This window comes from Bactrocera oleae, chromosome 2 (genome assembly GCF_042242935.1).
Source record: "Bactrocera oleae isolate idBacOlea1 chromosome 2, idBacOlea1, whole genome shotgun sequence".
Lineage (NCBI taxonomy): Eukaryota > Metazoa > Arthropoda > Insecta > Diptera > Tephritidae > Bactrocera > Bactrocera oleae.
In genome coordinates, this window is record NC_091536.1 from 72966428 (window position 1) to 72989080 (window position 22653).

At 34.8% G+C, this 22653-nt stretch overlaps 1 protein-coding gene and 1 pseudogene across 1 annotated transcript; both read right to left on the reverse strand.

The window, feature by feature from the left end:
- Positions 1–3499: 3499 nt before the first annotated feature.
- On the reverse strand, positions 3500–4775 carry LOC138857060 (uncharacterized; annotated as a pseudogene).
- Positions 4776–7352: 2577 nt separating this feature from the next.
- On the reverse strand, positions 7353–11612 carry LOC118681811 (O-acyltransferase like protein). Its single transcript, XM_036367995.2, has 6 exons — positions 11270–11612; positions 10420–11200; positions 10233–10352; positions 9068–9313; positions 8459–9005; positions 7353–7574 (listed from the first exon to the last, which is right to left on the reverse strand). The coding sequence occupies exons 1-6, from the start codon at positions 11517–11519 to the stop codon at positions 7437–7439; spliced, it is 2082 nt and encodes a 693-aa protein (XP_036223888.2). The 5' UTR covers positions 11520–11612; the 3' UTR covers positions 7353–7436.
- Positions 11613–22653: the final 11041 nt, after the last annotated feature.

The following is a 22653-nucleotide window of genomic DNA, read 5'->3' on the forward strand; positions in this document are numbered from 1 at the left end:
GTAAAAAATGCGGAACTCTTCTTCTTCATTAGCTGTGCTAAAGGAGCTCGAAGTAAACCACAGTCGCGCAGGTTTAGCTTCCAGTTGCTTCAAATGTCAATAGTATAGAATTCAGACTTTGTATTTCAGAATACTTTGTCTACGTCTATGAAACGAGTTCACCTGAAGCTCAAAAGAATTATTTTAAGGACGTTTACCAATTACTTTTTATTTCTAAACTGCCCTTTAAAAAAACAAACCTTCATTTACCACACAATTTATGGGCGCTTTAGAGGCAAAGACGAACGCTTGTGGTTTTGTGGCTGCAGCTTAAGGGCAAGCTTACAGGTTGGTGTTATTACGAAGAGGTTAACTCATTGCACGCTGTAACTTGCATGCAATTACCAACAACTACTGCGAACTTGTAACGTCTAAATAATATAAATATCGCATAAAATAGTAACCACAATAAAAACCTGCACCCTGACCGATGATGAAATCAATGTCTACGCCACAATGAATTGATTGAGGGAAATCTTTGTAATTATAATACATATAGACACTTGTGAGCATGCTTGATGCGAAAGAGTCGTTACGCCTAACATCGAATTGATTAGAGGTATGTACTCACAAATCCATATATATACATACGCATGTATGTACGTGTGAATATGTGTTGGAGTATGTACGAATGCACTTGTGTGCATGACGTTGCACTTTTTAATACATATATACATACATACATGCACACGTATAGCTACTTACATGTTGCACTAGGCATGCGCATAAGGAAATATTGTACTTGCTGGCATGCAATTGTCCGGTAGCTGCACGCATGCGCTCAACTCCTTGCGCTTGCCACGTTGCAGCCGCGCGTCTCTAACCACAATCGCCGCGTTCAATACAAAGGCCAACAATTTTCTTTTGTATGTAACTGTGCTGCATAACGCTTTGGTTCTTTGGTTATGGTAAGGTCTTCGTGGCTGGTTCTTTGTTCACATTGGCAGGCGTCTGTGCGGATCCCAACTGCATACACGGTGAACATTTCTATTCCGTTGCCTACATTTACGTGAATTCAACTATTAATGGTGGCATGGCTTGAAGTTGACTGTCAAGGAAATTTTTCTTGGTCAACAGCAACTACTGGCATTGGTAAGGCGTGAGGGCAGTGACCTCTGCACCGCGCACAGGTTATCGTCGTGTTGGAAATATACTTATACATATATATATGTATGTGTGCTTAAGCAAAGCTGCGCATGTATTTGTGTTGTTTGCATTAGGATATCTTTCCGTTTTTGCTTTGGTAATGTAAATATATATAAGAATATAAGTACAATATAAGTATATATATACATATGGTACATGTATATAGTTACTCGTATCCCCATGTGCTGGTATTTGCGGGTGTGTCAGTGAAATTATTTTTATAAGCAAACATTCAACTTTTGGGTCTTACAGCAATAAAGTTAGTTATGTACTTAAAGCAGAAGAAAAAACTGTTATTGTAGCATAATAAATATTTGTTTATCTCTGCTGTGAATCTGCGGAATAAGATGAGTTCCGTTTAGGTGTATTTGTTTTTTATATGTATGTACGGATAAATTGGACTTTTTATGCTTCTAAAGTTAATTTCTGAGTAAACATACACAACGGATGTGTTAAATGAAAATTTCAGGCGTTCTACATGTATAATCTTCCAGAAAGTCAGCGTTCTCAGGCAAGTGTACATTATTTTAGGAGAAATCCACTAATAGGTGTACACATTCATTTAAAACAATTGGTATGTTCAATCAATGATTTAGAAATTTCTGTTCTCGAAAAATTAAATATCTGTAATTTCACCCTTTTTGTATTTAAATTATCAATGATCCACGGCATTTCATTATATATGTGATATCTTTCGTCATTATTAGGTAAACCGAACCAAAGAAAAATGTATTTGAAATTAAACATTTATTAAAAAAAATTAAATTAATGATTTCCAATCCAAAAATATCTTAAATCCTTCACAATTTTTCAACAATAATCTATATTGTATTCTTCCAAGGGGTTTTTCCTTGACTATCTTTGCTTTTCCTTAGTTGCTTATCGATTTTTATTTTGAGCAGTTTGTACAGCAGGAGGTTAATGGAACAAATATCAAAAACAAGAAAAGCTCGGAGACTATACCGTTATCTTGGACAATTATTACGCTAAATTTTGTGACAATATATTGCCAAATAAACAAGTTTCCATACAAAAATTTGATTTCGATCGATCAGTTTGTATGGCAGCTACATGCTATAGTGGTGTTATATCAGAGGTTCTGCCAATTGAGCAGCTTATTGGGGGGAAAGGACAAAAAAAAATGGACAATAGATGATCGATATCTCAAAAACTGAGGGAATAGCTTGCGTATATACAGATTCATGGACATAGCTAAATCGACTCAGCTCGTAAGGTTTTTATATTTTTTAATATGCTCGCAGCTTATTTATAAATTTTTCTTTAAACTTTACTACAGTGAAATTAACTTACCAAGCAACTAAAACTACAATGTCATTAATTTTTATACTAGAATAAGTTAGCGGAATTCTTTGACAAATAGAGACACCGAAATAAGTTGGCATTAACGGTTCGTAGTCAAGACGAATTAATTCCACGCGATAACGTTAAAGCTATGTTTTAAAAAAAAAATTTAGTGTCTTATGAAAATTAATTTTTTATAAACATTATTGGTAGCTATCGTCATTTGACTATGTTATGATGACTTCGCTTGCTCCGCTAGGCTGCACTTTGTCAATAAACTGGAAATATTACGGTAAGGCATTTCAAAAAGTACAGTCAACGGAAACGATAATATATGCAAAATAATGACAAGTCCGATGTATAGCACAAACTGAAATGGAAATAAAAAATAACATAAATATAAATTTTCAATAAACTTGAACTAAAACAAAAGTATTAAAACAATAAAAAATTTTCTCAACTTTCGCCAAAATTAAAAACTATATTCAGAAAACTAAAATTAATTTTGTGGTTTATATAAAAAAGCTTCGTAAAATAATAAGAAATTTTTGAGTACCCCAAGGTTTATATTTTTTATTAACTTAACTTATCATTCGGATCGGTTCCACGAACACCAACTTACTGCCCACAGTGAAAAGACAGATAATAACCAAAGAATTTAGCAACGATAGGGCATATGAATTGCTTTTTGGAAGATTTTTGCCCTCAAAAAACGACCATCCAACCGAGGCGATTATTTGCGACAGCAATAATGGACCAACATATATTATACTTAGTTTGTAACAACCAGAAGGAAGACAAAAATATCCCATAAAATACAAATAAATACATATAAATAAATAACCATCATGACGAGCTGAGTCGATTTAGCCATGTTCGTCTGTCTGTATATTTTCGAATAGCCTTTCAGTTCTTGAGATATATTACTGAAATCTTCTACCTTTTCGTTTCTCCCTAAAACACTGCTAATTTGTCGGAATCGCCTATATCGGAACACTGTAACATAGTATATCTAACAAACTGTCCAATCGAAATAAAGATCTTGTATGGAAAACTGTTCATTTGATAAGATATATTCACGTAATTTGGCATAGTTTTGTTGTCCAAGGCGATAGTACAATCTCCGAATAAATTATTTAGATAGGAATTATATAGCATTTAGCTGCGCTACAAACTGACTGACTGTTTCGGTGCAGCGGAAGTAACTTTTTTTCTTGTTTTGAGAAACTTAAAAGGCTAAGGTAACTCACCTGATATAACGGTAAATATCAGTTTCACGATTTCCCAAACGCTTCGATTGAAGTTTAATCGTCTTATTCTTTCTAATTGACTTCGATCTCGTAGATAGGTATAGGTCTGTAGAAATCCACTATACAAAATAATTTTACTTAATAAGTATTTTAAATATTGATTGAAAAATTGAATGCGAAACTCGCCTGAGTAGAAAAAACACATCCATGGCCATCTCCATACTTCCCATACCACTCAAATAAGTGAAAATCTGTGTCGGCTCGCAATGGCTTTCAACAATATGAAAGTATAAAATATGTAGCAATAAGAGCTCTCTCAATGCGTCCACCATTCAAAAAATAAAATGTATTGAATGCGGTATCGCGCGGTGCGAGTATCGGTTCGAACAATTTAATTGGAGATCATAACAAAGAACAAATGCCTCAAACGAGCTCGGTTTCATGTGAGCATTTGTGCTTGATAAGAGTCTTTGCGCAAATAATAAGCAAATAAAGTCATAAACAGTGACAAAAACCACGAATAATTTAAATGTAATAATTTTATAAAAATCCACCGCCTGAAACGCCATTGTCTTCACATTTAGTACACGTGGTTTGATCATTTGAAGATCGCCTCTTTGATAAATCTCACTTTCAAAATATGCGGTGACCAACTGCATAAACTCTTGGGAGTTGCATTCGGCCGGCACGCACAAATCGATGTGTAAGAGGAGCTGCGGCTGCCCATACACGACTCCTGCTTGATACAAAGAATTATGGGCTGCATAAATGACGCGATAGTCCACGTCAAAAGACGCTTTCTCCATTTTTGAAAAAATAACGGTTTTTTTCATTTATAACAACAAACTGCAATCGCGCGTGACATTGCTCGCCCACCAGCTCTGCATTGCTTACGGTAGTCAGTGGGAAAAGTATGGTGTTGTATTGCAATATATTTGACAAGCCCAACTGATTTTTCGTCACTGTGTTGGCTTTATTTAAATTACCGTTTATTGGCATGATTATTAGCAATAAAAGAACCCACGGCAGTTTGCACATGATTTTGTTGATTATTATTTTGCGCTTGTTAAATAACCGAAATTGCGCTTCGAACTTCTGATCAGTTGTGGAGATTTTGCAAACTACAATATTTGAGTTTATCTTAATTTTTCCCCATTGTTGACAATTTTTACCGAATATTGCCTTATAAATTATTAACTTTATTTAAATATATGTACATAATTTAATAATTAAGTATTTAGTTATTGCGTTAATGTTGTTAAACAAAACTAAACATTGACGAGTTATTAAGCGTATGAGATATTGAGTTCAACAGCAAATAAAATTCAAAGTTTTAATAAAAAGTTATTATATTTTATACTGTCGCCACATGTTTTACAGAGCATAACAATTTCGTTCAGCTAACGGTAGTTTGTAACATCTAAAAATAATTGAGTTAGATGTAGGGTTATATATAATATTATTTACATCCATATATGTATATGTAAATGGTCAGAATAACGAGACGGGATGAAACTAGAGAAAATCCTAAAATATAGACCAATATACAAGATATCTTACAGAATGTAGAGGACATTACGTTATATACATTATTCTAATGAACTTTCCGTCGAATGTATCTTTAAAAGTGCGAGTTATCTTAATAATACTACATTGAAACATGTTCTCGAGAGTACTTGAGTTCAATACCAAAATTAAACAACACATACCATATAGTGATTTACGACTAACCGGTTGACTTTATACCGTTTATATAATGATTGAACATGTTTTCCAAAAAATATATTGTATATTTATAAAGTTTAGCGCTTAATATAATTGAAATCGGTTCATGCCTTTGGGCCTAAATCCAATATTTCTTATAAAATGAGTCCCCATAATATGATATGTTGAATATGGTGAGATTTGATAATCAGGTAATACAAATATCTCGGACATAGAGCAAAATGTAGTAGTGAAACTAAGTGGGTATAAGAACTATATTATAGTATGTGAATATGATACTAACTACTACTCTAATCCACTCACGATTTCATTATTTAACATCGCTAGTTGTTTGCAAAACTTTTTAATATAAAGTTATGTCAACTTCTTACTTGTGTTTTTTTTTTTTTTCTCGTGGGTAATGATATAAGTATTGGCAAAAAAGCGATATATTCAGCGACGGATCAAAGGGTGAAATTGGAACAGAAGCGGGCTTTTTCTGAAGTAATCCATACGCAGAAGGTACCTTCAAACTAAATGACTACAATTCAGTTTTTCAAGCCGAAATTATTGGCATAACAGAAGGTGCCAAGTGGGCTTCTTCTCTAATTAGCAAGTCCATAAATCTTCTATTGGCCAGTAAATACTAAGTCTCTAGGTAACTACTTGTAGCCTTCAGCCGGATATATTCCACGGCCCCAATGCTCCAACCTAAGATACATTGGACAGCTGGTATGAAAAAATCAGTTTTTTTACCAAGTCCACTGAGTAGCTGGATAAGGCTTAATTTGGTTACCACCTCGGAGCACAATGGTCCTAATTATGGCCGCTTGAAATTTGGCGCTCCTGTGCCGCCCTTTTCAACCAACCATGGGCAAAAAAGAGTATTGAATTTAATATATTATCTATGCATACATAAATCCTAAGCTTATAAATAATCATTACTGCATCCGGTTGAATATAGCATATTAAGATTTTAATTTTTCTCGCGACACAAGGGCAGTTAGATAAGTCAGTAATCATTTATAGTTATACTTCGAAAGTTGTAAAATCAATGGATTTGAGTGACGACAACATATTAGTCACACGCTATATAGCGGCACTATGATGAGGTTATACTATTTAGATGATTTACACAAAAAAAAAACGAAAACACAACAGAAAACGTTAAATTCGGGTGCATCGAGTAATACCCTTCACAAATAAAAAAAGTTTCCATACAAAAACTTGATTTTGATTAGTCAGTTTGTAAGGCAGCTATGTGCTATAAAGGTCCGATATCAGCGGTTTCGGCAAATGAGCAGCTTCTCGGGGAAAACAGGACGGATGCAAAATTGCAGATCCATATCTCAAAAACTGAGAGAGATAGATAGACATACGGACATGGCAAATCGAATCAGTCCGTCAGGTTTTTATATTTTTAAATATGCCCGAAGCTTTTTGAAACAATTTTTACTTAAACTTCACTATAGTAAAAGTGGTCAAGCCCAAATCTTTATTCATATTAGTCAGGCGGATTTGCGTTTATTAACTCATAGGTTCAAGTTTTCAAACGTAACATACATATGTTGAAATTTGTAGCATAGGTTCACTATCTTCAACAACAATATATTCTGAAAATAACGAGACACTAAACGTTATGACGATACTTTTTTACTCCATGCTTCAGAATTTTTAAAAATGTTATCACTAATTTTCATAATAGGATTAATTGTCGAAATTGTTGAGCAAATAGAGACACCGAAATAAGTTGACATTAACGGTTCGTAGTCAAGCCGAATTTATTCCATGCGATAACGTAAAAGCTACATCAAATTGAAGTGACATATTTGTGTGTAAAAGGAGGATATTTCATGAAAAATTTCCGCTCTAAATTGCAACAATATGTTATTAAAAAAATTAAACAATCGATTGACAGAAAGCACTGTTTTCATTTTAATTTTTTTTTTATTGTATCAAAATTTACATATTTGTAGATACTGTCATTTAACTATGTTATGATGACTTCGCTCGCTTCGCTAGGCCTCGCTTTGTCAATAAACTGGAAATATTACGATAAGGCATTTCAAAAAGTACAGTCAACGGGAACGATAATATATGCAAAATAATGATAAGTCCGATGTATAGCACACACTGAAATGAAAATAAATAATAACGTAACTATAAACTTTTAATAAATAAAACCAAAAAAATAAAAAGTAAGAAATTTTATTAAAAATAAATTTCCTCATCGTTTGCCAAAAGGAAAAACTATTTTTTTAATATTTTGATAAATAAAATCATTATAGTTTATATGTACGAGTATATAAAATTATTTTGTAATTTAATAAGAAATTTTTGAGTATTGTAACAGGGTATATTGAGTTTGCCACGAAGTTTGTAACATCCAGAAGGAAACGTCGTAAAAAGTACATTGTATATGCCCATAAATGATCAGCATGATGAGCTGAGTTGATTTAGCCATGTCCGTCTGTCTGTATATATACGAAATAGTCCCTTAGTTTTTAAGCTATTGTTATGAAATTTTGCACCTGTCCTTTCCTCACTAAGATCCTACTCATTTGTTGAAACGGCCGATATCGTACCACTATAGCAAATAGCTGTCATACAAACGGAACAATCGGAATCAAGTGCTTGTATGGGAAACTTTTTTATTTGACAAAATATCTTCTCGAAATTTGGCATGAGTTATTTCCTAAGGCAACAATGCAATCTTCGAGCATATAGCAATCATATTAATTGGACGATCGGAGTAAAGTGCTTGCATAGAAAACTTTTTTGTTTGACGAGGTATCTTCATAAAATTAGGCCCAAATTGAACTATTGGAATCAAGTTATAATAATGAATCTTTGTAATTGTGAGGGGTGCAACCGAAGTTAACTTTTTATCTTGTTTTTTAATAATAATGAAAAAATTGTATTCGGAGGACATAATGAATGATAGAATCAGTAATATCTTTCGTATGATCCTACATTATATTTTCATAAGATTTATATATTTCATCAACTTAGCTTACCATTCGGATCGGTTCCACAAACACCAACTTACTGCCCGCAGTAAAAAGACAAATAATAACCAAAGAATTCAGCAACGACAGGGCATAGGACACATGAATTGCTTTTTGGAAGATTTTCGCACTCAAAAAACGACCATACCAACGGAGGCGATTATTTGCTATAGCAATAATGGACCAACAGCCGCTCAGAGTATAAAGACAACGTTGTAGTACAAATATAAAGGTCTCCACATGCACTGAATAGCCACGCCCCAATGGGGCGGTCCGCATACAAATCATAAATACTAAATGAATGAGTTGACTGTAGAAATTTGTTAAAAGCTTATAAGATTGAAGCTGTGCATTATATTCGAGGTATAGCCAACAAGTGAGAGCACCGCCGAGATATGGAAAAATTCGTACGAGTGGATTCGCATAGAACTGGGTAAAGTTAGCGAATGTGGTCTCCAAAGATATCTGAAAGTTCACTTGCAAGGCCACGATTGTTTGGCATGCCAAAGATGCTATAAGTAGCAGCAATACAAAAATCTTAGCATATTTAGGATGTCTGGAAAATAGAAAAAGTTGTGTACTGATTTTATACAGAATTATTTTTGAATCGCAATTTACTTAGCATATAAAACCAAGAGTACTGTCAAGGTGATCGCAAATTGCATTTCGCAAGACAAAAACCAGGTCCATATCAAGCACATGTCCTTGTGATCGTATAAATTGTGAATGAAGAGCACATTGCGCCACCAGTATTGTTCACACTTTTCCGTTATAAAACCCGATAAATTAAACACGGTTGTACTGTCGTTATATTTCAGCGTTAAATAGCTAATACATAACATAAAATAGTAGAGCGGTGCCAATCTAGAAATTAAATATGAAATAAGTTTAAGGTTTGGATTTATACATTGTATTTTCTATATAGGTACATATGTCAAATTTACATAGGCATATAGGTATATTGATTATAGGCATAGAAATTGATAGTTAATCCAGCAACTAGTTGCGGAGATATAAGCGTGAATGTACACGTTTTTAACTTCGGTTCCCAAAACTTTAAACGCCTTTTTCTCGAAAATGGATGCTACATATATACTATTTGATACTTTCCTATAGTTTGCGCATTTGTAAATGGGTCAAGAGGTCAGAAGAAAGGTAGAGCAAGAGATTATTTCACTTTCAATTATTTCATAGTAGTTGTTAAGAGACTTTGTAAGAAAAACTTCTTTCTTCAGCTTCTTTTCTTGTCTTGGATAAGATATATCAATATCGATTAGAAATTGGAATTTAAAATCACTACTATCTCCCATCTGAGGTGAAAATCTATAGTTCTCAGACTCGTTGATATTTTTATATCCTGACCAAGCTATACTAAGTTTGTAAGACTAGAAGAAAGGTAAGGTAAGGTAAGGTTATATATAAATAAATTATCACCGTGATGAGCTGAGTCGATTTAGCCATCTTCGTTTCTCGCTAAGAATCTGCTCATTTGTCGGAACCGGTCAAAATCAAGTTCTTGTGTGAAAAACTAATTTATTTTACGAGATATCTTCACGAAGTTTCGCATGAATTATGGTCCAAGACAATGGCATAATCTACGAATAAATTTTACAGATCGGAACATTATAGCATAAATGCAGCTACCGAATATAGCGAACCGACCGATTAAAATCAAGTTCTTGTATGGAAACCGTTTTATTTTTGAAGAGTTTTATATCTTCGGTGTAGCCGAAGTTAACGGTATTTCTAGTTTTGAAGAGATTTAAAAGGTAAGGAGACTCACCTGAGATAACGATGAAATGTCAGTTTCACGATTTCCCAAACGCTTCGAGAGAAGTTTAATCGTCTTATTCTTTCTAATTGGCTTTGATTTCGTAGATAGGTATAGGCCTGTAGAAATCCACTATACAAAATATTTGTATTTAATAAGTAATTTAAACATTGATTAAAAAATGGAATGCGGAACTCGCCTGATTAGTAAAAACACATCCATGGCCACTTCCATATTTCCAATGCGGCTCACATAAGTGAAAAGCTGTGTCGGATTGCTGACAATGGCTTTCAACAATATGAAAGTATGAAAAAATGTGGAAATAAGAGAGCCCTCAATGCGTCCACCATTTAAGAACGCAAATGTATTGAACGCGGTATCGGGCGGTGCGAGTATCTTCGAACAATTTAATTGGAGATCATAACAAAGAACAAATGCCTGAAACGAGCTCGGTTTTATGTGAGCATTTGTGCTTGATAAGAGTCTTCTGTGCAAATAATAAGCAAATAAAGTCATAAACAGTGTGTAAGCGACAAAAGCTACGACTAATTTGAATGCAATCATTTTATAAAAATCCACCGCCTTAAACGCCATTGTCTTCACATTTAGCAAACGCGGTTTGATCATATGAAGATCAAGACTTTGAAAAATCTCACTTTCAAAATATGCGGTGACCAACTGCATCAACTCTTGGGAGTTGCATTCGGTCGGCACGCACAAACCGATGTGTAACAGGAGCCGCGATTGCCCATACACGACGTCTGCTTGATACGAAGAATTATGAGCTGCATAAATAACGCGATAGTCCACATCAAAAGGCGCTTTCTCCGTTAGCAGAGACATATTCATTTTGTGCGTCACATAGCGGGAAATATCCAAGTTAAGTCCGCTCCGTGCTGCCTCGCACAGCTGACCGTTACCCAGCCATAAATTATCGCCGAGCATGAAAGCGGGCGATATTTTGCCAGAGGCGTCAAGTGCTGAAAATTTGAAAAAAAATAACGGTTTTTTTCATTTATAACAACAATTAGCGCTGAACAGTGTCCCACCTTTAAGCGCCCAAAAGTTGCGCTCCAAAATGCCGCGTCGCAGATCCTGCAGTCGCGCGTGACATTGTTCGCCCACTAGTTCGGCTTTGCTTACGGTAGTCAGTGGGAAAAGTATGGTGTTGTATTGCAATATATCTGACAAACTCAGTTGATTTTTCCGTACTTTAGAATATTCATTTAAATTACCGTTTATTGGCAGTGAAATAACCACGATTATTAGTAATAAAAAAGTCAACGGTAGTTTGCACATGATTATCGAATTGCGTTTGTTCAATAACTGAAATTGCGCTTCGAACTTCTGATCAGTTGTGGAGGTTTAGTCAGACTGTGGCAGTACCAAATATTGCAACATATAGATATTACTAACTTCATTTAACACACACATAATGCGCACATAATATAACAATTAAGTATTTATTTATAGCGTAAATGTTACTAAACAAAGCGAGGCTTTGCTAATTACTTAGCTTTTGACAAATTGATTTAAATGTAAAGTCCAACAAAATATAGAATTCAAATTGTTAATAAAAAATTATAATTTTCCATACTCTCGCAACATATTGTACAGTGTATAATAGTTTTTTCACCTAATGGTTGTTTGTAACACATAAAATAATCGAGATAAATATGGAGCAAAATCTCATACAGGAAAAATTGGAACGGATTTGCTGTTCTCTGTATAACGTGGACGCTAAGAACCACTCCAAAGGCTACACTAAAAACATTGCAGTAGAAAGCTCGATAGGTAAATTCTCAACAAGGACCCTCGGGCATAGTTCAATAAGCAGGAGTTGGTGGATAAAATAGACCACATACCCTCGTACTTAATTTATTAGAGAACTTTTCAAGTCACACTAAAAGAGGTTGGATGGCGCAGGAGCCTGCGCCGTGCCAGCGAAACCTACAACATCTATATCAAATCGAAAATGGCTAATGGAGTGGGAGACGGTATCTATTGCTTGAGGTTGGATAGGCGACCCTTCAAGCTTCTCGAATACTGCAGTATCTTTCGGGCGGAGGTCTTTGCGGGCAAGGAAACGGCTGAGATATTGAACAAAGAAGGAAACATGCACATAAACTGAGTTCCAAGGCACAAAGAAATCCCGAGAAACGAAACAGCTGATGAGATTGTCAAACGGTCCGGTCCGTTTGTCTACCGAACCAATACAGAAAATACTAAAGTCACTAAAAACGATATATTGTACAATAAAATTTTAGAAAGGGCTGACAGACGGATTAGGGCGAAATGACACGCTTTAAGGACATACAGAATCGCCAAGATCATGTGCAAAAGCCCCGAAAAAAAATACGCACGGTCATGGAAGGACTGCAGAACGGTTGTTAGTCTAATGACTAGTCACAAACCACTGGCATCACATGCGAGCCGAATAGGCGTAACTCATGACGATACATGCAGAAAGTGCAGGGAAGTAGGCATGAGATAGACGCTGGAACACCTGTTATGCTTCTGTTCAGCATTATCTAGAACTAGCCTTAGATAATCGTATTTAGGTGCTTCACAAGCGACTAGACGAAGTGTCAAACTTAGAAATCAAGTAGGTTTTAAAGTTCGCAAAAGTGTCGACGTCCTGTGTAATGAATACTTCACCTCGAATTGAACTGAACCTCCATCTATCTTACTAGACCAGTAGGTCTATATATGGCGTTACAGCCGCTTAGTATAAGCTAACCTAACCTATTCTTATATATTAATGATCAGACTGATGAGACGAGACGGAACGTGGGAAAATTCTTAAGTATTAGTTCATCTGCAAGTTTAATCTTTATTTTTTGAATCCTACGGCTCCGCGAGAGGTCAATATACCTTAAAGAAAGAAAAAGAAAGTAAAGGCATTGGATAATAGCGGTTCAGTATTTTCTATAGCCATCACAAGTCAAATTAACTGAAGTCGTAAATAAAATAAGTAGTTTGATGGCGAAAATCTGCGAATTGAATCCCACGAATAATGATTTCAGTGATTCTAGTGGACCTTAAGTCTAATACAAGTATATCTGTAAAATCTTGTGTTATTTTAATTTGTGACTTATCTTATCCAACTAAAGCTTGAGTTGAATACCAACAGTAAATAATATTTAACACTTGCTTCTTGGTTTATATTTGTCAATATGTGTGATATATTGGGTCTATAACTATATTCCTGTATTTTTTTTAACACCAGTCATCATCCGATGCAAAAATGACTTCTTTTTACATCGTTCAAGCAACATTTCTGAGATGCAAAATCCTTTTCCAACATCTCCAGGCTGCGATTCATATGGCACGTAATTCCTTTGCTTTTGAATGTATCCGGCTGCTTTAACCCGTTTTGAAATGGATCCTTGAAGGACTACCAAAGATTCTGCGAGCTCTTTTTGTGTTTGGTAACAATTTTCACCGAGTAATGCTTCTAGTAGCTCATATTTAAACTTTTTTGGGCGCCCACGACGTTCTTCGTATTTCAAGACGAAGTAACCACATTTAAATTGTTCTGACTTTTTTCGGCATGTTCGCTCAGCTAAAGCACATTCACCACAAACACCCAACAAAATGCGATAACTTTTGGCTGAGGTTTTATTTGTATTTAAGTAATGAAGAAGAACTCCTCGCAATAATACTTTTTCAGACTCAAAGCTCGACATATTTGAGCTAAAAAAATTATTGTTGTTTACGCTTCAAATGAATGGCATGTACTGAAAAAGACGCACATGGACAGTATTGGAACAATCGATTAATAATCAAGTTACGGCATCTCTTGGTAAACCACACGAACATAGTTATAGATCGTCATGTTTTCTTAAAAATAATATCATTTCGCGCTGATTCATTTTCAGCAATTCAATCAGTACTCCTCATATATTGATCCCAAATAATATGATATTGTTGACTTTAATACAAATATCTCGGACATAGAAGAAAATGTAGTAATGAGAGTAAGTGGGTATAAGAACTATAGTATAGTATGTTAATAAGATACTTAATACTACTATAATCCACTCACGATTTCATCATTTAACGAATAGTGAAATAATTTGCAAAACTTTTTAATACAAAGTATTGTCAATGCCAGAAAATATTCCCACACCACTGAGCCTCACAAATAGCGATAGTATAAAATGTTCGGTTACACCCGAACATGGCCCTGTCTTATCTGTTTTTATACTCTCGCAACATGTTGCTATAGAGTATAATAGTTTTGTTCACCTAACGGTTGTTTGTATCACCTAAAACTAATTGAGTTAGATATAGGGTTATGTATATATAAATGATCAGGATGAAAAGACGAGTTGAAATCCGGGTCACTGTCTGTCCGTCCGTCTGTGCAAGCTGTAACTTGAGTAAAAATTGAGATATTTTTATTGTATGAAACTTGGTATACATGTTTCTTGATACCGTAATGGGACCACTGCCACGCCCACAAAACGCCATTAATCAAGAACAAATAAATTGTCATAACTAAACTCCACAATAAGATACAAGGCTGGTATTTGGCACACAGGATCGCATTAGGGAGCGGCATCTGCGGATTTTTTTTAAAGTGGGCGTGATTCCGCCCCTATTAGGTTTAATCTGCATATCTTCTAAACTGCTAAAGCTATAATAACAAAATTCACTGAGAACCAATGTTTTTAGCACCTCTATCTACGGTGTGATAACCGTATCGGGTAACAACCTCACCCCCTCCCCATATAACGGTACTGTTAAAAAATACTAAAAGCGTGATAAATCAAGCACTAAACACGCCAGAGTCATTAAATTTTAACACAGGGATTGTATGAGCTGACTTTATAGGAGCCGCGTTCGAAATTAGACAATGGGCGTGGCACCGCCCACATTTAGGTGAAAACCCATATCTTGGGATCTACTTAAAAGATTTCAACCAAATTCGGTACATAATATTCTTCTTATATTTCTATGTTATAGTGCGAAAATAGGCGAAATCGGATTACAACTACGCCCCTCTCCCATAAAACACCATTTTAAATTTCATCTGATTTTTTCACTTTCCAGTATACAAATCAAGCAACAATGATTTAATCGGGGTAAAACTTGCGCGAATTAAAGTATAACACCTTGTAACGCCCCTAGGTATTGAATATGTGGACCTCAGTGCCTATAGTTAACCTTTCACCGAAAATATCGGTCAATCCGCAAAGAAATCTGAAACAAGTATACCATTTGACTTTGCGAGAGTAAAAGAGGTTCGATTACATCCGAACTTGGCCCTTCCTTACATGTTTTTTTTTGGTTTTTGTGGATAATAATATAATATTGGCCACAAAGTAATATAATTACTCAATATAATTTTACGTACATTTATTTATATATAGAAATTCTAAGCTTATAAAAACTAGGTAGTGCATCCGGTTGGATAAGCATATTAAGATTGTTATTTCTCTCGAGACAATATATTGCAACAAATTTGACTTCAATATATTGCACAAATTTGAGTGACGATAAAAAATTCGTTACACGCGTATTGTTATTATATTAATAAGACAGATTCTAAATAAAACTAAATGATATACAAAAAAAAAAAAAAAACGCGCAATCTATACAGCGGCACTATAGTGAAGCTAAATCGCTTTAAATAAATTCTATATAGTAAAGAAGGTTTATTATTTGTATCAAACTAAAGAATTTTTATTAAATTTAATTCATAATTTGAACAATATATTATTGTACGATTTGAGTACTAAAGTAAACTAAATTAAATAAGGAAGGAAGGGCTGAGTCGGGTGTAACCGAACATTTTGCAAATATCAAAGCCGGAGAAATACCTTCAGATTTTGGCAAAACTATATAATAAACAAGAAAAATCATTAGATTTGATCACTTAGTTTGTATGTTAGCTATATGCTATAGTGGTCCGACATCGGTCGTTCTAAAGTGACGGACTTACTTATCTTCATTACTACATTTTGCTTCGTGTAAGAAATACTTATTTTAAAATCATCCTAATTTACTCAAATGAGATATATATATGTGATATAAATTCGTACACAGAGGCTAAATTTAATATATTGGATAGATGTGGAAAAAGTCAAACAAAAAATCGGTAGACTAATTGGATTCATATTCAACACCAAAATCTGCTTAATTTTCCAGTATAAGTTAAGAGTTCCGCTGGTGAATGGCGTGCCCCTGCGCCATCCACCCTCATTTAGCGTGACTTAAAACCCTATCTCCCAGATAAAGCGTGAGTGTATGCGGTCTATCTTATCCACCGACCCTCTGCCTATCGGGCTATTTCCAAAGGTTTTATGTTAATTGGTGGCAGGTTGAGTAACCTTTCAAGTGCCCCCCTTGATGAGTTTCTGTTCGCACTAGAGCTTTTATCCATATATTGTAGTAATGACGAGCTCTATCCCGGCTGTTTCCAGACTACTCTGCCTAAGTAGGTGTCAAAAAAATGCATTCTTTAACAAGTTGGGCGATATAGTTTATATGGTTTGGAACACGCCCACTCTCCAAAAATTTGCGGCATACAGATGTGCCTCACTACAAATACCCTATTACCCCTGCACCAATTACAGTTCTGTAAGATGCATCGTGTCATATAATAAACTTATATATGGAATTGATCATGGCGCATGTATCTGACCAGATTTGAACAATGACATGTTTACAGATCTATAAACGACCAAACATCATTACTTTTTAGTACTTGAATGCTGCTATATAAATAATGACTATCTTTACGACTTCATAATAATAATTACCATTCGTGATGTGATAGCCAAGACGTGCTTGCGCTTTTCAATGAGTTTAAACCATTCCTTTACACTGTAGAAATCTATCTATAAGTATTAATGTTCGTTAAAATTTTTTTATGGCATATCAATCGATTTTATTGCGGCACTCTCTCGTTTACCTATACTAAAACACAATAATTAGGCAATAATCGAATTCTACGAAGTAGCACGAAACCGTTCCCAGGCATTTACGAATCACTAGATATTTATGAGCCGCAACAACATTTAAAAGTTTCACTTGAAAATCCTAGCGCACATCCTGTTTAGTCTGAGCGCTCAGGATCTCATCTGAACCATAACATTACTTTGCGCATTTTCGTGTTGGTGGTCCACGAGCAAGGCGCAGGCTCAGTGGCAGCGACGACGACAGCAGCAACGGCGGCGGTGATTCTCTTTCTACCTTGCAGCTTATCAGCTGATGCATCAGCTGTTGAACGGCAATAAGAATTGAGACACTACTTGTTGCTCTTTTTCAAAGTTAGTCGTATGTTTGTGTGTTTATACAACGCATTACAAAAAAGACAAACAACTCTAGAGGGCATGTACTTGTTGCCGTTGCTGTTGTTTTTGTGCGCTGTTTGAGTTTTTGAGAAAGTGCCATCATGCCAATTAAAAGAACCGTTGCTCCTTTTACCGTCTCGCCATTGACAAAAATCTTAACTGTCCAATGGGTCGTAAATTGCTACCTTTGTCGATGAATATTTCCAAGTAATTGGACCGGCGTACAACTCGACTACCAATCGGCCGTGACGAAATGCACTTGTAAGGTGGTACCGCGCTGACGCTGTAGACGCTGAGTTTACTTTTACACCACCGCATTCCAGCATGGCCACCTCCACTGGGCTCCAAGAATTTTTGCGGCATGTCCTTTGGTTTTTCAGTACACTGGTGGAGATGTAGTGAAAATGTGGATAACGACGAGGCTACTGAGTATGCACCGGATGTGCGGCATGAGACCCACAGCGTGTCTTTCAAGAACTAAGACGTGAGCATCAGAAACGCATCATATTGAGCATCAAAGGCGGGTAGTATATACATATGTATTACTTTTACATACAAATAAATGCATCTATATATGTAAATACTATATTTATTGTTCATAAGTGTATTTCTTAAATGCGCAATTTTATTATGCGTTTCTTTCTCACTTTTTACTACTGTATCACTTAAAACCCGATGATGTTTACATTAGAACTTGCAACACATCGAGCACAATAGTTTCGAAACTTTGTATTTTGAAAAATACTTACTTTTTTGTTGTTGTTTTTTTAAAAACTTAAACTATTTGACATTATCTACCTTTTCTCATTCATTGTTTATGGGACATTTTTGTCAAGTGATGCTCGGCAACACCCTTCTCGCATGTCCTTTGCGCGTACGAGTCATTCAAATCACCACCGCCAATCTGCACGGCAAATTCAGGCTCACCTCAGTCCCTAATTACGAAGCAATGTGCGGCGCGACAAAATGTCTGTTTAACTGTCGCGTCCTCTCGCTTTGTTTTATGTGCGATTTGTGCTATAAAAGCAGAAAAAAACTCCCAAACAATGATAGGGGCGATCATTATGCAGCAGAAGACAGATCTATTAAATGCATACACTATTGTAACTGTATGACTGTCTGCGCGTGATTGCTGAAGAAGGAAGTATCCTGGCAGTATTCATGCATTTTGATTAAAAAAAAACCTGAAACATAAACGTTTAATGTTTTCCTTTTTTTACATTTCCCAATGCTTAGTTTTCATTTATTTTATTTTTTTCTAAATTTCCTTCTACCTTTTCAACATCGCGCCTAAATGCGCAGCAAAGACAAAGAAATGTATAAAATTCCTGTGTATTTTGTTGTATTTTTGGCTGAAGTACCGCGTTATAACGGAAGTTTTTTTAACCTTTGTATTAGTCCTTGCAAATGCACATCCCCTGTCATTACATTATGCAAAAAATGATTAAAGTAATTTAGAAATCCACATTAATGATTTATGGCAAATAAATTTTGTTTAAAAAATGTTTAACTACCATTGTTGTTAAAATTATTAATAAAAATGTTTTGTAATATCATAGGGTGGTTACCACGTACTCAACTGCGGTGTGGTATAATTAGCAAATGAAATTTCAATCCTTTTCATAACCATATTCGATTCGATAATGAGATTTAATTAGCCTCAAACATAATATGTGGTAATCTCGATTGTACGAAGAGTATATCGGAGTTAATTCTGGTTAAGTAGCTGTTCAGTGTATTAGAAAATCGAATATATATATAGTTGTTTGTGCATGAATCTCAACCAATGCTACACTCCTGGTAAGTTGGGTAGAAATATATGTAAACTAGATTTTCGCCGAATTTTATCGCTTTAAAAGCTTTTCTTTCTAGGATATACATAGATTTGACTAGATCGTTGAGTCATCTCAGTTCTTGTTCCTTGAAGTCTCTATTAAAATGCCACTTTGTCAGGTTTTGGATAGAGAACCAATTAGATTACCTAAAATCTAGAAAATTCACTAAATAGCGTTTTCCAACTTAATATAATCTTAATTTTTCCATTGCGATTACACAAAACATTAACTAACTAACATACATTATTTCTTAAGACAGAGATAACGTGCCACCCCAAAAATTTGGGTCCAATTTTATGTATGTGCTTAATGGGAAGACTGACATCTTCATCGACTATGAAAGGTATTTTGAATGTACGAGTACTAACATAAGGGCTGAAAATGGTCGGGCCTAACAAATAAAACCTGGTTGTTTTTTGTTCAAAATTGGCTTTATTCATCAATATAATCTCATTTCAATCTCATATAATAACATTTCAATACCACCTTTGTAGGACAATTAGCCTTGTGCCTCAAAATTGGCCTCAATTTAAGTGATAACATTCGAGCGATATTACTTACCGGCGAGCATTTTTGGTCTGTGAACAACCAATAGTCGCTGGGAGCAAAAAAAATCCACTTTGTTACGTTTAAACATGGCTAGTTTTTGGTCAACAGTCAGGAAACGCGCACACAGTTTGAACAGCTCAACGTTCTTTTGAAATCCTTACAATGTCAGCTATATCACGCAACTTCACTCTCCGATCATTTAGAACGATTTATGTTTTTTGGTGTTACAGCCTCATTTGTTCGCCCACTGTATTTTGCATCATTGGTGTCTCTACGACGGCGTTTGAAGTCATCCAACAACCAACGTTTTATTGTGGTTTCTGATGGTAATGAATCACCATAACACTCTTCAAGCCATTGCTTCGCTTTTACGGTATTTTTTCTCATCAAGAAGTAGTGTAAAATTAAAACACGAAATTGTTTATCATCCATTGTTTACAAATTACAAAAGTAACGTCACAATAACTCGCAAACTAATAAATAGAATGTCATGAAATTTTGACAGCTGTCTTTTGAAGGTTAATACTAATATAAAAAAATGAGGTAAATTCAAAAAAAACTAGCGCCATCTATATGTGAGGCCCGGTCATTTTCAGTCCATCCCATGTGTTAATGGGCACAATTCTTAAAAAAAAAATGAATTTAGGGAATTTAAAAATAAACTGCTGTATCAAGTGTTTTTAAAAGGATATATTTATACATATTTTAAGAATACACAGTAAAATTTTGAACGAAAAAATTAAATTTTTTTCGTGTTACACGCGATGACGACTCGAAAAAGAAGGTATTTCACAGCTTGGCCATACAACGATCTACGGTTGAAATAAAAATAAAAATTGTCAAAAAGGCGGTGTTTTAAGCAAAGTTGAATTATACGTAAAATTTCTGTAGTTTTTTAAGACCACCAAAATTTGATTTCGAAAAAAAAGTGAAAACATAAATTGATGGAGCTGATTGAACTGAGCGGCTGCACTTAAGAAGCCTGTAATTCAAAATTTTTAAAGGAATATAATATAGAAATATGCAAACAGTAAAAACAGAAATGGCATTTTTAAAACTTCACACTAGATGCTCCCATTCAGATAAGTAAAAAAAAAATAGTATGATAAAGCAAATGTACTAGAAAGAGAATGAAATGCATGACAGATGTGGTGTAATGATTCGTTTAGTCAAAAATTTATTTTAGATAATTTTAAAAGTAAGAGTCTAAACTGTCCTGGTCAGAGAACTTGGACGTTTTAGTAAAAAACAATCAGCTACACTTATCTATACAAAATGTTTACTAAGAAAAGTGTTTGCAGGAACTGGTGTATAGAGGAAGAAATATTTTTGGAAAAGCAATATATTGAAGTTATTGAACTTGACTTAAGTTAATTTAAAGTAATAATCCGGATCCTCCTTATCTATTTTACCCTTACAATCGCAAAAGTTTTGTACTTTGTCGTATTATTTTGCGAATTTCACTGAAAGCTATCACCGAAAATATATACATAGAAATAATATTTTCAAAATTTATTACATTTAAATTATGTACAACAATTATTTTGGCAACTCTAATATTGTTCTTACCTCTTTATCTTATCTTTACCTACAAAAGGTCATAAAAAAAATGTTTTCAATTGTAAGAATTTTCAAAAGCATGAAAATTGTACTTTTATTTTGTAAATGAACTTCCTTGACTCGAATAATAGAATTTGCACTTTATTTTTCGACAGGTATACGAGCATTTTTGCACAAAGTGCCAATTAACTCAATATAAAACCGGTAATATCAATATTTTTGATTCATTTGTCAATTGGGAAATGAACATCAATTTCAAAAATGTATGCAAATCTCCGGAGATTTGTGTTTAACGAACATTATTACTTGCATATTTGTTTCTGTGTTTAATATTTAAACAGTCTATGTCCGAATGACCATTAAAGGACATTTTTGTGAGGAAACTTTCAAAAACGCATAAACCTTGATGCCGATGAATGAAATCTTTTGATGAGATTTTTGAAATAAAAAAAGTATTGTTAAAAATTTCTCAAGTCACCTTGGAGATGGTAGTGCAGCTGGTAACCTGTCATACCACCAGTCATTGACATATTCCGCCTGAAAGTATGAAGTATGAATAAACAAAGTGTTATTCTCATTTTCAATGACTCTGCAGGTTCGCCGTCACTTTGTCTTCCGTGCAAACAGTTAGTCGCCAGTCAGTTAAACGTCAAATTTGAACTATTTACGTTACTCATCTTACGGTGAATTCACGAACAATTGGAAAATGCGCAACATTTAATTTCGCACGCTCGTTAAAACAATATAATTACAGCGCTAGCAGCGAAAGGATTATGGCAGTGACACCCACACTTGCGGCTGTAAAGCCAATTATGGTCAGTGTGCAGTGAGAATTGCCGGAACTCAAAAAACCTTCGAGCAGCGATTTCGACTTACGCCATTTTCATGAATGTTTCATCCTTTGACGCATAGTACACACACATAAAATTATATATAAATATTGGTGTGAGCTAATGGTACGTGCGATTTCCACATGTTTATTCAAATTTGTTTTATTGTTTGTAGTGATGCAACATTTCGCATAGCCTTCGAGGAATTGCTATGTTCAATTGCCCGCCTTCAGCAACAGCTGATTCAGCATCGAGGAAACTGCTTCCTTTTGCTATTTGTCTCTTTTTGAATATTTCAATTTTTTTTCTAACTATTTTTCCATAGTTTTTTGGGCTCATTGCTGTTTTCGCACTT